General features: G+C 37.9%; 1 protein-coding gene across 1 annotated transcript; it reads right to left on the reverse strand.

Moving 5' to 3' along the window:
* Nucleotides 1-1,879: 1,879 nt before the first annotated feature.
* LOC150033895 (uncharacterized) lies at nucleotides 1,880-16,745 on the reverse strand. The gene is made up of 11 exons (XM_090317115.1): nucleotides 16,302-16,745; nucleotides 11,805-11,894; nucleotides 11,587-11,679; nucleotides 11,405-11,523; nucleotides 9,618-9,825; nucleotides 7,340-7,521; nucleotides 6,926-7,008; nucleotides 4,009-4,101; nucleotides 2,953-3,397; nucleotides 2,098-2,521; nucleotides 1,880-2,014 (listed from the first exon to the last, which is right to left on the reverse strand). The coding sequence occupies exons 1-11, from the start codon at nucleotides 16,743-16,745 to the stop codon at nucleotides 1,880-1,882; spliced, it is 2,316 nt and encodes a 771-aa protein (XP_090173241.1).
* Nucleotides 16,746-17,368: the final 623 nt, after the last annotated feature.

The raw sequence follows: 17,368 nt of genomic DNA on the forward strand, positions 1-17,368 counted from the left end.
CACCCCCAAAGACCTGGGTGATACGTGTCAAGTGACTGAAGCTCAACTTAGTAATGCATGCCTAAATTTTTTCCAAACTCTTGTTTTGTATTGTAAAAGCCAAGTGTAGAGTATGTAAAAAAGTAGTTTGTAAAAGGCAGAGTGTGTTGTAAAGTAGAAGCAAGTTTGTATGTTATTTTTGAAGGGGATTACTCCTCTTTCTTGGGTTATGATTAACTTGGGGTGGCTATGACACCCGTAGTTTCCCTCTTAGCTAAAGTACCCCAAGAAATGAGTAAGCTTTAGCACCTTGTCAGAAGGCATTGCTCATAGTTGGATGACTCGCATGACACTTGTGTGGGCAAGCCAAAACGAAGATGATGTGTCTGGATAATGCTTCCTCTTTCATTTAAAAAAAAAAGAGAGAAAAAAAAGGGGTAAAATAAAAGTTTGGTTTCCTTAAATGTGTCATTACAAAGTTGAGTCTAGGAAGCTTTGCCCTTGAACCTTCGATCTAGTATAGGGGGGAAACGAATTGAGAGCCTTATAAAACCATTCAGGGTTATGTGAGCTTAATTGCAAGCTTATAAACTATTGAAATTAGAGTAATGACCCTTGTGATTGAGCAAGTATAATCTTTTGTGTGAATGTGTGATTCTACCTTACTCGAGGATGATCAGGAATTAAGTTGGGGGTATTTGATAGCACCAAAGATATGCTATTTTCCTCTGCTTAGTTCTAGGTTGTTACTATGTTTAATGTGTTTATTTGATGATTTTATAGGTATTGAGCATCTTGGAGGTAGAATCAGCCGTTATGAGCTATTTGGGGTTAATTTGAAGCAATTAGGAGCTAATTTGAGCAACTGGACTTCAAAGGGACGTGAATGGACGAAAACACCCCTAGATGGAGTGTTGTGCAATGCTATAAGGTAGTAGCTGCCTGTATTGGACAAAACAGGGTAGCGTTGCAACGTTGCAAACATTATGACGGATGAGTGCACAAGGTAGCGTTGCAATGTTGTGACCCTGCCCTATATAAATTTTTCCCTTTTAGGTCAGAAAAAGGATGCCCACCTTCGGCCTCCTGCTGATGTTTCCCCTTTCTTCCCTCTTTCACTTGTATTTTGAGCGTTTCTTTAGTAGTTAATCGAGTAATGTCGGATTGTAACTTCTCATCCTCCATGGGAAGGTAAGATTTTGGTTTCTTAGTTTAGGGATTCAGAGGAACTCGAAGTAATTTTGTGAGATTTCAATTCAATGATGTATTCAAACTTGCTTATGGGTTTTGATCTGAATCTATGTGTATGAATTGTATGATTTTAATTGTTGATTGACGCCCAATAATTTCGTCGTGTAATTCTAATGCTTTGAGATTTCCTTGTAATATCTGACACATATTTATAGCTTAATCCCATTGGAAGCAATAGGTTAGTTAGGCAAAAAGGACCACCCCAAGCAACCTATAGAAAAACTGTATTGATTGTTTAATTAGATGTTGGAAGTTAAATAGTCATCTTAGCGTAATCTCTAAAACTTAATGCGATTTGTTAATTTGTATGGAGGGGATTCGTTTTTTGTGCATTTTGATTAATTAGATAATTAGGACTATTGGTTGGGATTCCATTCAATTGAGCTAAGCATAAAGTCATAAATTGGGTCGATGATCTAAATTACATTGGGTGAATCCATTTCTCTAAGCTTAGACATCTCGATTAATTGCAGTTCTATCTTTTATTTTTTTGCACTTTATTTTATGCAATTGCAGTTATCCATCCACAACACCCCCCCCCCCCCATTTATCTCTTTAACTGAAAATGAGTTTTGATGAACTAATCTTCTGCACTTTCCTGAGGTTCGACCTCGAACTTGCCGCTTGTACTATTAGTTAGTATAAGTAGTTAGTTTGGTGGTTTATAAATATTATTTGCATAGACGCGGGTTTTCCGACGATGGTAAACTCGAACTTCTGCCAACAAGCTTTTCCATAGACCATCATGTAGGGAAACACCCCAATAGGGGTCTTGAAGGTCGTTCTGTAAGCCCACAAAACATCGTCAAGTCGAATGCTCTAATCTTTCCTTCTTAGGCTGGCCACTTTCTCCAAAATAGTCTTTACCTCTCTGTTGGACACCTCTGCTTGCCCATTCATCTGAAGGTGGTATGAGGTGGCAATACGGTGTTGTACACCGTACTTTTTCAATAAGAAAGCGATGACTCGATTGCAAAAATGTGATCCTTGATCACTGATGATTGCCTTAGGGAAGCCAAATCTGCATAAAATGTTAAACTTCAAGAACCCTGCAACCACTTTAGCATCAACAGTAATAGTGGCCTTTGCTTCCACACATTTGGAAACATAGTCCGCTGCCAATAGAATATACTTAAACCCATAAGATGAATGAAATGATCCCATAAAATCTATCCCCCATACGTTGAATATCTCACATAAAAGAAAAGAGACTTGTGGCATTTCATTTCTACGAGACAAACCTCCTGACTTTTGACTACATTCGCAAGTCATACAAAGAAAATATGCATCCCTAAACAAAGTATCCCAATATAAACAAGAATCTAAGACTTTTTTAGCGATTTTTCGGGACTAAAGTGTCCACCACATGAATGCTTATGAAAAAATTTTAAACAGAAAAGAACTCGTCATTAGGGGCACACCTCATAACAACCTGATCAAAATAGAATTTCCATAAGTTTTGACTCACTTTTTAATTTATCATGTCTATACTTGTTAATTCCATAAGGGAACTCACCAGTGGTCAAATAATTAACTAGGTCAGTATACTAGGGAGTTATAGAAATATTGTCTACCTACATCAGTGCATGGTCAAGGAAGTCTCCATCAGAACTGAGACAACCACTATCAGCTACAAGCCTGCTTAAGTGATCGACGACAAAATTCTCACATCCCTTTCGGTCTTGAAGTTTCATGTTAAACTACTTGAGGAGAAGAACCTACCTCAACAATCTGGGCTTGGACTCCTTTTTAGACATGAGATAGTGCAAAGTTGCATGATCAGAAAAAATAATTACTTTAGATTCAACAATATAAGAACAAAATTTTTCGAGAGCAAAGACAACAACCAAAAAATCCTTTTCTGTCATGGTGTGGTTGCACTGAGCTGGATTAAGGGTCTTCGAAGCATAGTAGATCACGTGATGTTTCTTATCAACCTCCTGTCCCAAAACTGCTCCTACAGCATGGTCACTCACGTCACACATGATCTTAAAGGGAAAATCCCAATGAGGAGCCTGAATAATCGGAGCACACAACAAGGCGTCTTTTAGCACGTCAAAGCTTGCCTTACATTCATCATTAAACTTGAAAGCCATATCCTTATTAAGAAGAGATGTCATCGACTGAGCAATTTTGCTAAAATCTTTGATAAACATGCGATAGAAACCTACATGCCCAAGAAAAGATCGAACCTCTCTCACGTTTATGGGTTACGGGAGCTTCACAATAACATCAATCTTACCAGGATCTACCTCAATACCATGCTCATAAATAGTGTGTCTGAAGACAATTCCATGCGAGGCCATAAAATGACATTTTTCGAAATTAAGCACAAGGTTAGACTCAATGCATCTCTCTAGCACCCTAGACAAGTTTGACAAACAATAAGGAAATGAGTCTCCATATACAGTGAAATCATCCATAAATACCTTCATGCAATTTTCTAGGAACATAGAAAAAACACTCATCATGTAGCATTGGAAAGTGTTCGGAGCATTGCATAGTCTGAACGATATCCTTTTGAAAGCAAAGGTGCCATAGAGACATGTAAATATCGTCTTCTGTTGGTCTTCCTGGTTAATCGGGATCTGATGGAAACCCGAAAAACTATAAAAGAAAAAAAAAAAAAAAAAAAGAAGAAAGGCTTTCTAGTTAACCTTTCATGCATCTGATCTATAAATGGGATGGGGAAGTGGTCCTTTCTAGTTACAACATTTAATCTCCTAAAATATATACACATTCTCCACCCATTTTGAATCCTAACAAGAATTAAACTACCTTCCTCGTTCTTAACCACAATAACACTTGTTTTCTTAGGCACTACATGTATGAGACTAACCCATTCACTATTAGCAATGGGGTAGATAATACCTGCATCAAATAGTTCAAGGAGTTTAAAGACCTCTTTCATCACTACCACTTTCAAAACAAGGTTCAGACGTCGCTGGGGCTGTCGACATGGTTTAGCTTCATCCTTAAGAGATTCTATGCATGCACACAACAAGGCTAATACCTTTAATGTCTACCAACATCCATCCAATGGCCAGCTTGTATTTTTTCAAGACTTTTACTAACTGCTCCTCTTACTCAGTTGTTCTTGGACTCGATTTGGTGTCGTTTTAATTCCCAAAAAATATCGTGAAGAAAAAGATGTAAATACCGAACTACTCCTATTACTACTAAAACATAGCAACAGTAGTAAGTCTGAGTCGAACCATAGAGAAGCGCGATTGGTTTCGTTGAGTTAATTTTCTAACTAGAGTGATAAATGGGGTTTTGGTGTGGAAGAGATAATATGTACGAAATTGAAATAAAGGGGGTAAATGCAATCTAGGAAAGGAGTCTATCTAATTTCTAGAGCAAGAGATAGTTCCTATGCAATTTCTTTCCTCAGGCACTAATTAATTACACTGAATCTGTCAATCCTTCAATCTATTAGAAAATTTAATAACCTAATTAGCCAATTTTGATAAAAATCTAAATCAGCCCTAATTCAGTTTAAAGCTTTTCCTTCTTAGCAACATAAAAGTTAAAACTAAAAAGCATTAAGAAAGGGTTCAATTATTTAGATATACTACAAGTCGGAAAGCCATATCTTGTTGCATGATTTATTTAGGAAGAATCATATTAGGACCCACATGAACTTAGCTAGAAAAAGTCTAGACCCTAAACATGCGATCCTAATATGTGCAACTAAATCAATCAATGATGCATAGACTAGAATAATTTTGCAAACAAGAATTTCAACAAATTAGTTTGTCAGAAGAATTTATCAAAACTCATTAAGGTTAAAACAAATCCAACCGAAAAAATCACAAGATTGCAATTAAATTAATTATGAAACCTTCAAGAAATTAAACACATGGCTCTTGCTCAAAGAAACTAGATAGAGATTACCTCTCAATTCATAGACAAATTTGAGATACACATCTGTTCCGTTGATTACAACCCAAAATAAAAAGCGAAACTAACCTAAAGATAATGAAAATTGAAGGGAATAGATGAAGGAATGAGTTTTACTTCGGCCTCCATCAATTTGGCCTCCCAAGTTCGGCATGATTTTGACCTAGGGCCGAAGAGATTATTTATAGAATTCAAGTAGCGTCGTAACGCTGAAAACAACGTTGCAACGCTCACTTGTGCGCGCGCTAACTGTGTCCATCCGTCAAAGTTCGCAGCATCGCGACATTGTAAAGCAGCATTGCAACGTTGCGCTTCTATCTTCAAATGTCGGGGTCGAGCGTCAATCGACGTTGATCTTCTGGAGCGTTGCGATGCTGTGAGTAGCGTTGCAACGCTCCCCTGTACTTCGAGTTGTTGCCTTCAAGCGTTGCACGAGCATCAGGTTAGGCAATTTTGAGTGTTGTGATGCTCCAGTAGGGGCATTTTGGTCCTTTTGAATCCTTTGAAACCCGGATGCTCAAATCAAGTCCAAATTGCTTCAAATTTCCCCCGATCAACTTCAAATCACTAATTCTACTTCTCGGTTGCTCGGTACCTACAAAATACGAAAAATAAACATGTAAAACCTGATAACAAGCCTGAATTAAGCTAGGAATAATAGCTCCTTTTGGGAGCTGTCAAACACCCCCAACTTAATTCTTGCTCGTCCTGAGCAAGGCAGAACAAAATATAGGTATGAAATTTATGATGCAAATGAGCGATTCGGATCTCAAGCCTAAAGATAACAAACTTTTCTCAAAGAAAGGGTCATTCAAATGCATGCACTTAATCAAGAAATTTAAAACTAATTCTCTATCCCCCACGTGTGTTTGCGCTTAGCCAATCCTATCTAGGTCTCTACTAGCCCAAGAAAGTTTTATTCAGCCGTTAACTCATTTTCCCCCTACTCTGGCTCGGAGGATCAATCACTAAGCTCCCTAGACTCAAGGTGGCAATGAAACACTTAAGGAAACCAAACCTCTTTTTATTATTATTATTTCACTTTTATACACACGAAAGAGGAAACCTTATCTAGACACATCGCCTTCGTTTTGGCTTGCCCACACGGGTGTCATGCGAATCATCCAACTACGAGCAATGTCTCCTAACAACGTGTTGAAGCTTACTCATTCCTCGGGGTACTTTAGCTCAGAGGTTAACCACGGGTGACATAGTCGCTTCAGGTTAGTCATAACCCAAGAAAGAGAAGTAATCCCCTTAAAAAAATATCATACAAACTTTCTTTTACTCTACAACATGCTTGCCTTTTAATTAGTATACAACAGGCTTTTACTTTACAATACAAGAGTTTGGAAAAAACCTAAGCATGCATTACTAAGTTGAGCTTCAGTTACTTAACAACCCTTACCTAGACCTTTCAAAGTGACAACAAGCTATGGACCAAATAATCCAATCCTAAGCATTCAAAACCATAAATAAGATGGCTATGTGCTCAAAATATGCAAGGGAATCAAGAAAATTTTTTAAATTTAGCCCAAAATCATGCATACATTATGTGAACCCTAAACAAATCGAAGAGAGATTTATCTAAATCCTATCACAGAAAGTCATCATCACAATAAATGTATCATAAAAATCATATCAATAGTTCAACAACAAAGTTCGAGCTCAGGTGCTCAAGGACTTGCCAGACATGCATATATAACTACCACTCCCAACTTTAAAATGATACATTGTCCCCAATATATTTCATATATAGCTCAAAAAGAATAAAAACAAGGGAACAGAAAACCTCCCTTGATAACAATGTCGTGCATGGGATGGTGGTGATCAGGCTCGCCTTTCAAAAAGATGCTCCCCTCTCCTAGGTCGTCCCTACAAAACAAAAACAAAAAAGAAACCTAATCTAGAAAACAAATAAAGAAAGCAATAATTTTTTTTTTCACTTGGCTCCCTTTAGAAAGGGCAAATTTTTAACGTCAATTGCTCGACGTGACCTATCCTCTATCAAGGTACAAAGAAATTATCGTATTTCTCTGGTCTCTTCTTGGTTGAGTCGATATAGCCCGGTAAGGCTATAAGGCTGTTTATCTTTTGAAGAGAACCAAACAAGTCGAATTTGGTATTTTTCATATTTATAAAAGGAAATAAAATAAAAGACTCAAGGACTGACTCAATAGAAAATAAAGATTCTGACTCAACTGACTTGTGAGGTGAAGGCCAAAAAAATTCAAAAATAAGAGGAATACTGGTACAAAGAACAGGGCGAGGCTTGGGAGCCTTCGACTCTTTTTCCTGAAACTCTTCTAAATTAAGCCTATACTTATACTTAACCTCATTGACACGTTCTTGTTGTGGCAGAAGATAAATCTCGTCGTCCGAATCAGTCTACGCATATTTGATAACGAGCAGAAATACACGTTATTACAGTACTAAGATATTAAGCAATGAAAGTTTGCATTGATAAAATATGTTAGATTGCGTCCAAAAAGAATTAAGTTCATAACATTGCGGTCGCCTGCGTCCATCGCATAGAAACAGTTAACTTTTGTATTTTTATGCAAAATATGCGTTGACGCAAGGCGGAAAGTGCGATCACAAGAAATCAATGGACGAGTGTATCATTATTGCAAGGCTTTGCTATGATTTGTGCTCGCAAACATCTGCTCAAGAAGGATTGCTGCATAAAGTCGTCGCAACTTGGTGGGAAGATCTGGGTGAAAGGAATAATTAATCACGATGGGACAGAAAGCTGATGACGGTCGAATCCGAATTAAGTTAACAAGTCGCTAACGATAACAAGTACACTCAGGTTTTTGGTGACAAATATTCGGCACATCAGTCAGAGAATTAAAGCCATCCCATCCATGCAATCATAAGAGAGAAGCCGCCTTTCACCCCGAATGCTCTATAAGCACCGAAGGCAACCTTAAGAAAGAAGTTCGAACACTTATAGAATTTTCCTTTAGAATAGCTTTGTCCATAGTTTTCCTTTTATTTTAAGGCGGAGCAAAAGAAGGGAAGAGACGCCGGAAGATCGCTCAAGGCAACTCGAGAGAGAACCCGGAGGTGTAGAAAGCAGAGAACGGGCCGACTTTCGCGAGAGCGAGACTATCTTTTGAACAAGAATAGACAAGACAGTGTAAAATCCTGGGAAGCGAGAGATTGCTACCAGGCTCTTTATTCTCTTCTTGCATTGTTATTTTATATTTCAACTTTATATTTATACAATGGAAGTTCTTGTTTTACATCTGTTCACTCTCTTAGCACGCATGAGTAGCTAAACTTATTGAAGGGGTTGAGAAGAACTAAGCTAACATAACCTAGGATCTTCATCACATGCGATTATCTTGTTTTATGTTGTGCCCAACACCTCTTTAGAGCTACTCGAGAGAGAGAGTCTAAAGAAAGAACCTAAAGACTCGAGAGAGCTAGGTTAGAATCTAGACTTGAGAGAGCAAGATTAGATCTGCATAAGCAAGAGATAGGGACTTAGAGATAAGCTCTATTTACCAACCTACAACGCATGCACCCTAGAGATAGGTATGATATTATGTGGTTGCCTTATTTTTATGTGTCATTTTTTTATTGCATGGGTAAGAATAGAGGCTTATGTGTAGGTCTTATAGACTTGTCGCATATATCGCATGCGTTCTAGCATTAGAAGCTGTAGCATTCCCGTCAAGAGATGGTTTACTATTGTATGTTTGTTGCATGGTCGCATAGCATGAACGCATCCTAGGAAGTGTTAGCAAAATCCCTTCTCAACCTGTTCACCACATACTTATCACATTTTCTGTATTATCAACTCTTTTCAAAACTCTGCCACATTTGTTTATTTTTATTACCTCAAACAACAAACCAAACAATTATTTGAGTTAGAGTTACTACAAAGTCTTCTTGAAAAATTATCACCGCATACCATTTTCCCAAGTCCCTGAGTTCGACCTTGGACTTACCAGTAAACTCAGTGGGGTTTATACTTAGATTCCACTGAGAAAACTTGTTGCTCAACGCAATTCCATCACCGCATTTCATTCCATATTTTTACCGCATAAAATAACGCATCAATATTCCATCACAAGGTCGAGCTTAGTGCCACAGACGTGGAATGGCTCTAAATGATTTCCTGTGCGCTTAGAAAAATCATTAGTACGTTCACACATTAAATAATCCAACGCCTTATCTTGCTAAAAAATTTGAGGGACCATCTATTCTGTGGGATCATCTATGCTCATATCGCCACTGTTCACCTCGACATCCATAGAGGGTGATTCACAACACTGCTCCAGTTTCCTAACTGATTCAACGATCAGAGCGATTTGGTCACTCAAATTCTAAATTTTGGCTTTGACCTCACGTTCGAAATAGAGGTCGTCCTGCTGGAATTTGATGGGTTCTTGATAATAGTAGGGGCGTTCCTGCAAAAACTTACTAGAGCGATTAGAAAATTTCCTAACTATGTCCTCTAAAGAAATACCTACGTGGGCAGAATAATATGGTATTGGCAACGATGCTTGGCCAGCCAACTCCCAAGGGGAATAATATTTGCACTCAAGGCCATGCGAATTATGAATCTGTATATTAGCCAAAGCTCGCACAACAGAGGTTAGTTTAGAAATTTGATCTCTAAGATCACGAATCTTTCGTACCTCTGGTGATTTCCATTGCTCCGCATATGGAAAACCATACCTGTTGATATTTCGTGCCATAAATGAACAAAAAGACACAAAAAAAAGGAAAAAAAAGAGAAAGCAAAAGAATGCTCTAACTAGAAATTTAACTAACGAAACGTCAATGGCCTTGCAACGGCGCCATTTTTTGTTCAGACCTGATTCGGTGTCGTTTTAATTCCCGAAAAGGACCGCGAAGCAAAAGATAATTTGTAAATACCGAACTATTCCTATTACTACTAAAACGTAGCAACATTGTTAAGTTCGAGTCGATCCACAGAGAAGCGCAATTGGTTTTATTGAGTTAATTTTCTAACTAGAGTGATAAATGGGGGTTTTGATGTGGAAGAGATAATATGTGCGAAATTGAAACAAAAGTGGTAAATGCAATCTAGGAAAGGAGTCTATCTAATTTCTAGAACAAGAGAGAGTTCCTATGCAATTTCTTTCCTTAGGCACTAATTAATTATATTGAATCTGTCAATCCCTCAACCTATTAGAAAATCTAATAGCCCAATTAGCCAATTTTGATAAAAATCTAAATCAGCCCTAATTCAGTTTAAACTTTTCCTTCTTAGCGATATACAAGTTAAAACTGAAAAGCATTAAGAAAGGGTTCAATTGTTGAGAAATACTATAGGCCGGAAAGACATATCTTGTTGCATGATTTATTTGGGAAGGATTATATTAGGACCCATATGAACTTGGCGAGAAAAAGTCTAGACCCTAAACATGTGATCCTAATACGTGCAACTAAATCAATCAATGATGCATAGGCTAGAATGATTTTGCAAACAAGAATTTTAACAAATTAATTTGTCAGAAGAATTTATCAAAACTCCATTAAGATTAAAACAAATCCAACAAAAGAATTCACAAGATTGCAGTTAAATTAATTAAGAAACCTTCAAGAAATTAAACATAGGGCTCTTGCTCAAAGAAACTAGATAGATATTACCTCTCAATTCATAGAAAATTTTGAGATACACATCATTCCATTGATTACAACCCAAAATAAAAAGCAAAACTAATCTAAAGATACCAACAATTTAAGGGAATGGACGAAGGAACGAGTTTTACTTCGGCCTCCATCAATTTGGCCTCCCAAATTTGGCATGATTGACCTAGGGCCGAAGAGATTATTTATAGAATTTGAGGTAGCGTCGCAACGCTGAAAACACTGTTGCAATGCTCACTTTCACGTGCGCTAACCGTGTCCATCCATCAAAGTTCGCAGCGTTGCAATGTTGCTATTCTGTCTTCAAGCGTCAAGGTCGAGCGTCGCACGTCGTTGCAACGGTGGCGATGTTGATCTTCTGCAGCGTCGCAATGCCCCTATACTTTGAGTTGCTGCTTTTAAATGTTGCACGAGCATTGGGTTAGGCAATTTTGAGCATTGTGACACTTCAGTAAGGGCATTTTGGTCCTTTTGAATCCTTTGAAGCCCAGATGCTCAAATCAAGTCTAAATTGCTTCAAATTACCCCCGATCAGCTTCAAATCACCAATTCTACTTCTTGGTTGCTCGACACCTACAAAATAGGTAAAATAGACATGTAAAACTTGATAACAAGCCTGAATTAAGCTAGGAATAATAACTCCTTTTGAGAGCTATCAACAGTCAAGTTCTTAGAAATAATCAAGGGCAGTGTTTCAGCTTCTCCCAAATAGGCATACTTCAGATGATCAAAAAGCTCCTTCAGCTCCATTTTAGATGTCTGCATAATAGAAGGAAGCACCTTTTCAGATGAATCATCATATGAACAAGAAGGAATACTTACCGGCTCTATCATGGATAAAGTGGAAAGCTCCTCGAGTGATATCAAATCGCCTAAATCATCCTCGTCATCATCATAGATGTCCCAAATTACCTCCTGCTCAAGAAAATCAAACACATAAATCTAGGAAAAATAATGCACATGCCCAAGGGTTGGAGACCTCATAGCATCAAAAATATTAAATTTAACTACTTCACTGTCAAACTCAATAGACAAAGTACCTTCATGTACATCGATCTTGATCTTGCTGTTTTCATGAAAGGACGACCAAGCAAGATTGATGCAGATGAAATAGACGTAGGTTCTTCCATCTTAAGAATATAAAAATAAGTAGGGAAAAAAAGATAGTTAACCTGAACTAGGACATCATCTATGATTCCTACGGGTGAATAAAAGACCTATCAGCTAATTGAATTACAACATTAGTTTCAGTCAAGTCTTTCAATTTTAGTTCTTGGTATATTGAGTATGGCATAACATCTATGGATCCACCAAAATTTAACATAACTCTCTCAATTTTCTTTTTACCAATCACACAAGGGAGAGAAAACATACTTGAATCTTTTTTTTCAAGAAAATTCTTTTGAAGGATCATAGACACAGATTGACTTACCATCTGTTGGGGTTGATGCCCTAAATCTCGTTGGGTTCTATAGTTTGTAATTGTATTGTACAAACATTTTATTTATGTAATAAAATATGTGATGTTTTTTTCAAAATTAGTTGCATTGACCACAAATCAATAAACTAACATCCAAGGTTATCTTGTAGCTTAAACATGTATGTAGAGACATATAGGTGGATCATGTTTAAGTGATAACCTAAATGGTTTGTAGTAGAAAGATAAGGTTGGATACCTTATCCTGGTAATACTATGAGTATGACCCGCTTTTTAGAGGTTACAATTGTTGTAAAGTGCTACAAATGATCTGATTCTGATCATTCATGTGGAGACATGTAAGCGGGGATATTCTATACAAAGAAGTTTGTGTAAGACCAAACCACAAAATGTTTAGTCTCATTATATAACGCTATGCATAATAGAGACTTTATTTCACCAGGATGACCATAGGTAACATGACCTGAATCCTGAGTGAGTTGTAAACTCCTGCCTATAAAGGCGATCCTTTGATTTGTATGGGTGAGAGTGGCCAGATCACCGACTCAACAAGCCTACCATTTTGAGGATTCGTCTTATTGGGGAGTTTGGAACATAGTTACACAAGAAGGAATTCACTCTCTCCCCAATGTCAGGATAAGTAGATAAATTGCTCCCTTAAGAGTTGATTCCAGGGCTTCAACAATATGGCGCCACACTGATGACATGCAGATATGCATGTCATCTTAGTCCTTTTACTTAGAATTATGAAGGTTGTAGGGCAGAAATTGCCTCGATCGTGTTAGGAATTCATGAGAGAAAGAGTTTGCGTCGATCAGCATGTCGAATCTCAGCTAACCATTACTTTGCATTAATTGTGCGTTCAATGTTCTATTTTTGTAGCCAATGTAGGAAATGAACGCAAACGCCGAAACCAGACTATCGCATAGACGACCGCATGCGGAGAAACACTCCATCGCAAAGACAAACGAATCGATCAACACATGGATGTTGCGGTAATCAGTCGTATGCGTCCATCGCATGGGAGTTGCACTAGTCAAGCGAATGCGGTCATCGTGTAGAGTTGTGATATTAAGCGAATGCGGTCATTGAATGATTGCGGCTACGAGACAACGCAACTAATAGGATCAACACAAGGTAGGTGGAATGAACACATCAACGCATCTACCTCGAGAAAATCCAAAGATGATGTTGACACTTCACCTACCACACCGTTAGTGGCAGAGGTTTAGAAAGGACAAACGCGCTGAACGTCAGACTTCGAGCAGTCCAATTAATGCTGTCGGCAGCAAGTTCTATAAATAGAAGCCGATGAGCTCAAATTCATTTTATCTAGGGTTTTCGCCCAAGGTTGAATCCATGGTTTTCGCCTAAGTTTCGCCTATGGCGGATCCTTGTGATCCAGACAAACTGCGTGAGAAGACGCTGAGAGTTCTTCATCTCCTTCATCCATTCCGAGTGACGATCGGAGCCTTCGACCGGAGCTAGATCTCGAGAGAGTCAGCTCCTCCACCCATCCATGACACCACCAACAGCATTGATGCACATCCGCTGGAAGCAAATCTTTGCTTCCAGCCGGTCATTTCTTTTTCCTTTATTTTCCTATATTGTATTGTATGACATTTTGAATTAAGAAATTAATACAATGTGTTTTTCAATGCATTTCTCTTTTCCTTCGACTTCATCTCCATCTTCTTGCTTAGCATTTTTACTTTCATTGCAACACTTAGTGAGATTGTTTGGGTATTGCATACTTAGTCATGTGGATTAGAGATATGAAGGATGTAGTAACATACCGAGAGATATGCATTGTGTGAGTGTGTGAGTAACCTTATTTTCTTAGTGTGAAGCTGCGGCAACGCCTGTCTATAGACTAACACAATGCTTGTCTATAAGTAAAGTCAGCAATAACCAACTGCCCGGGAGGGTAAGTGGTTGGTCGCATTAAGCAATGTTTGCATTGTTCACTAGGGATAGTAACAACCTTGCGTCAACCAAGTTCATACGTTTGTCTTGTCTTATGTTGTGCCCAGCACCCCTTTAGAGCTACTCAAGAGAGAGTCTAAAGAAAGAACCTAATGACTCGAAAGAGCTAGGTTAGAATCTAGACTCGAGAGAGCGAGATTAGATCGGCATAAGCAAGAGATAGGGACTTAGAGATAAGCTCTGTTTGTCAACACTACCCTAGGAATAGGAATGGTGATATGTGGTCGCCTTGTTTGTGTATCATCGCATAGATAAGAATTAGAGGCTTATGTGTAGGCCCTATAGACATCTATGCACATACATCACATGCGTTCTAACATTAAAAGCCGTAGCATTCGTACCAAGAGGTGGTTTACTATTGTATGAGTGTTGCATGATCGCATTAGTTTGCGTTGACTAGGGTTGCTCTTGCGGTCACTCTTAAGGGTTATAATGAAAATATCTCCGCATTTTATCAATTTCCCATACATTTATTTCATGTCAAGGTTTGTCGCATCGCTACCTTTCAAGCATATTCTCATTGCGTTGTCTGTTGAAGTAGGAGTAGGATTAATTTAACAACAACCCCTCCATTCTTTTATTTATATTTCCGCATGCACAATCACCGCAAACATATAGTTACAAGTCTCTGTGTTCGACCTCGGATTACCCGAGAAACTTGGGTTCATGTTATACTTGGCGTGAACGTAAGAAAACTTGTGGCAGGATGCGTGGTCATCGCATACATTGTTGGTGCATTTTCATTCCAACGCATGACCATCGACGCATGACTATCAACGTATAACTTAGGAACATGCATCACATACCGTGTCCACAGGATTTTGGTTGTCGAGTAAAATTGACTTCCAATTTCACGTGCATCACACACCCTCTCCTGGTCCGAGAGGGGTTTGGTCATAGTTAGACTATGATTTATTGTTCTTTAGAGGGATCGGTGGTACTTAAGGAGTTAGATGTAGCTACAGGGGAAAAACGGTAATTTTGGCCCAGTGTACTTATGAGCAATTTGTGAAGGGTCATTGTACTGTTGACTGAGGACAAAGAAATATATTTATAGTGTGAAGAGTACAGTTGTCGATCTTTAGTGAAGTGCCCGACAGTTAACGGATGGTGAATAATTTAATTAAAGGAGTTTAATTAATTATGCATGTACCGTTGGAGCTTCAAGCAATAGATCCATGAGGTCCCTGTAGCTCAATGGGATTTAATGAGAATTAATTTTTAGATTAATTTTATTTTTTCAAATTAATTGAAAGAATTAATTATATGTAATCTAATTAATTTTATCTAATTATATATGATATAATTATTATAATGTATTTTGATACATTATAATATAAAGTTTGTTAGAGAGGAAATAAATATTTGAATATGAATCAAATATTAATTATATGAATTTGATTCACATAATTAAATTTAATATAAATAGCATTTATATTAAATGTCATTGGTGAGAGAAAAGAAACTATCGGTTATATTGTATTTGATACAAGAAACTATAGGTTATGTGTTATATTGATATAACATATAGTTTAATATATATTATATGATAAGGTAATTATCATATAAATAAATATATTAAATTGATTTATGAAAATAAATTAATTTAATTTATTTTTAAAAATCATTTACAACTCCCTTCCTCTCTTTTCTCTCTAAAACGTGTTAGTAGGCAAAAGAGAAGTTGTTCTTCTTCCTGATGTGATTTTCACAAGGGTGATACACAAAAAGGTTCTGAGATAATCTGAATCACTTCCTCTCTTATCTCTAAAAAAAAAAGCCCTCTCTTACAAAATAGCCAGAACCCACGAAACTCTTGGATTCTCATCCAGAGAATAAAGAGGTAACATTCATGGTAGTATCCTCGTTAACATTTAGAGGGTTCGAGATTGTTCGTGACAAGATTAGGAGAAAGAATCTCGTGAAGAAGAGTTCTTCAAGGGTAAGGTTTCTTAAACCCTTCTTCTTTTCCGTAATCTTTGTTTTAAAACATGCTGTAATTATCTTTTAAATGCATAATCTGTATGTTTTTGCTGTAAAATTTATGTTTTGTATTTTGGGAATTTGGTCTGATCTCATGCTTCTACTTAAGGACCTTCAATGGTTTCCTTACCACCATCCTCTCTTTTTCTTTCGCTTGCCTCTTCCTTGTGCATACTTCTTTAAGGAACTTGGCATACTTTGGGATTTGCTTAACGACATCGATGAGAGGAATGTTGATTTCCACTCTTTTGAACTTATCCAATAGCTCCTTATCCTTGTCTCCTGTGAGCTCCTTTGGCCTTGCAAGCCTAGAAGGAAAAGGTGCTTCAGGCACATAAGCATTTAATGAGGGAAGAGAGTTAGAGGATACTGATACTCCTTTTTTCTTTTCTTGTGGTGTGATTGTAGGATTTGGAGAAGTGGTCCTTTGTTCCTCCAATTCTGGCTTTTCCACAATTTCTGCAGGTGTCTCCAACTCCTTGCCGCTCCTGAGCATTATTGCACTCACATTCTCCTTGGGATTCAGTTCTGGCTGAGATGGGAGTTTCCCAGATTGTCTTTCCGACTTGCTCATCAAAGTGGCTAGCTGAGAGACTTGGGTACCCAAAGCATCAATGGCATTCTTGTGTCCTGCTAAAATTTTTCACAATTTGAAGTTTGGGTGATCTCTCCACCCAGGATTTTATGTCGTACTAAATGGGTCTCGCCGTCTATTTTGCCCATTGAAATGTAGCCTTCAATAGCATTTACCTCAGGATTGCCCCTTACAGAATGCTTGGGAAAACATCAGTTGTGTATCCCACTCCATGACACATTTGGCAAACAACAGCAGACTGTCCATTTTCTGTCTTTGCCAACTGTTTTACAATAGAAACCAGGTCAGATATCTCTTGTGCCAAACTATTGAGAGTTGGCTGCCATGGTTGCTATCAGTTTCATCGCCTCAGTACTAAGACTCCTCCTACAACTGCATCTCTACTACTCTTGTCAGTCTACATCATAAAAGTACTAGATCAACATCTGGTCTGAGATCTGATGGTGGGAAACCTTTGCACAGGTCTTCTTGAATCATTCCCAATACTCGTGAAGTGTCTCCCCATAGAACTACATAATACTGTAAATCTCCTTTCTGATACTGGCAGTTCGAGATGCTGGGAAGAACTTTTCCAAAAACTGCCTCTACAACTCCTTCCAAGA

This window comes from Benincasa hispida, chromosome 9 (assembly GCF_027475165.1).
Source record: "Benincasa hispida cultivar pf3 chromosome 9, pf3_genome.v1.1, whole genome shotgun sequence".
Taxonomy (NCBI): Eukaryota; Viridiplantae; Streptophyta; class Magnoliopsida; order Cucurbitales; family Cucurbitaceae; genus Benincasa; species Benincasa hispida.

Coding starts and splice junctions, on each gene's coding strand:
- LOC150033895 (XM_090317115.1), bottom strand. CDS start 16,745: ATGAGCAAGTCGGAAAGACAATCTGGGAAACTCCCATCTCAGCCAGAA. Junction 11,895..16,301: donor AAGAAAAAGAGAGGATGGTG/GTAAGGAAACCA, acceptor TATATTCTTAAG/ATGGAAGAACCTACGTCTAT. Junction 3,398..4,008: donor TGTGGTTAAGAACGAGGAAG/GTAGTTTAATTC, acceptor TTGGGCATGTAG/GTTTCTATCGCATGTTTATC.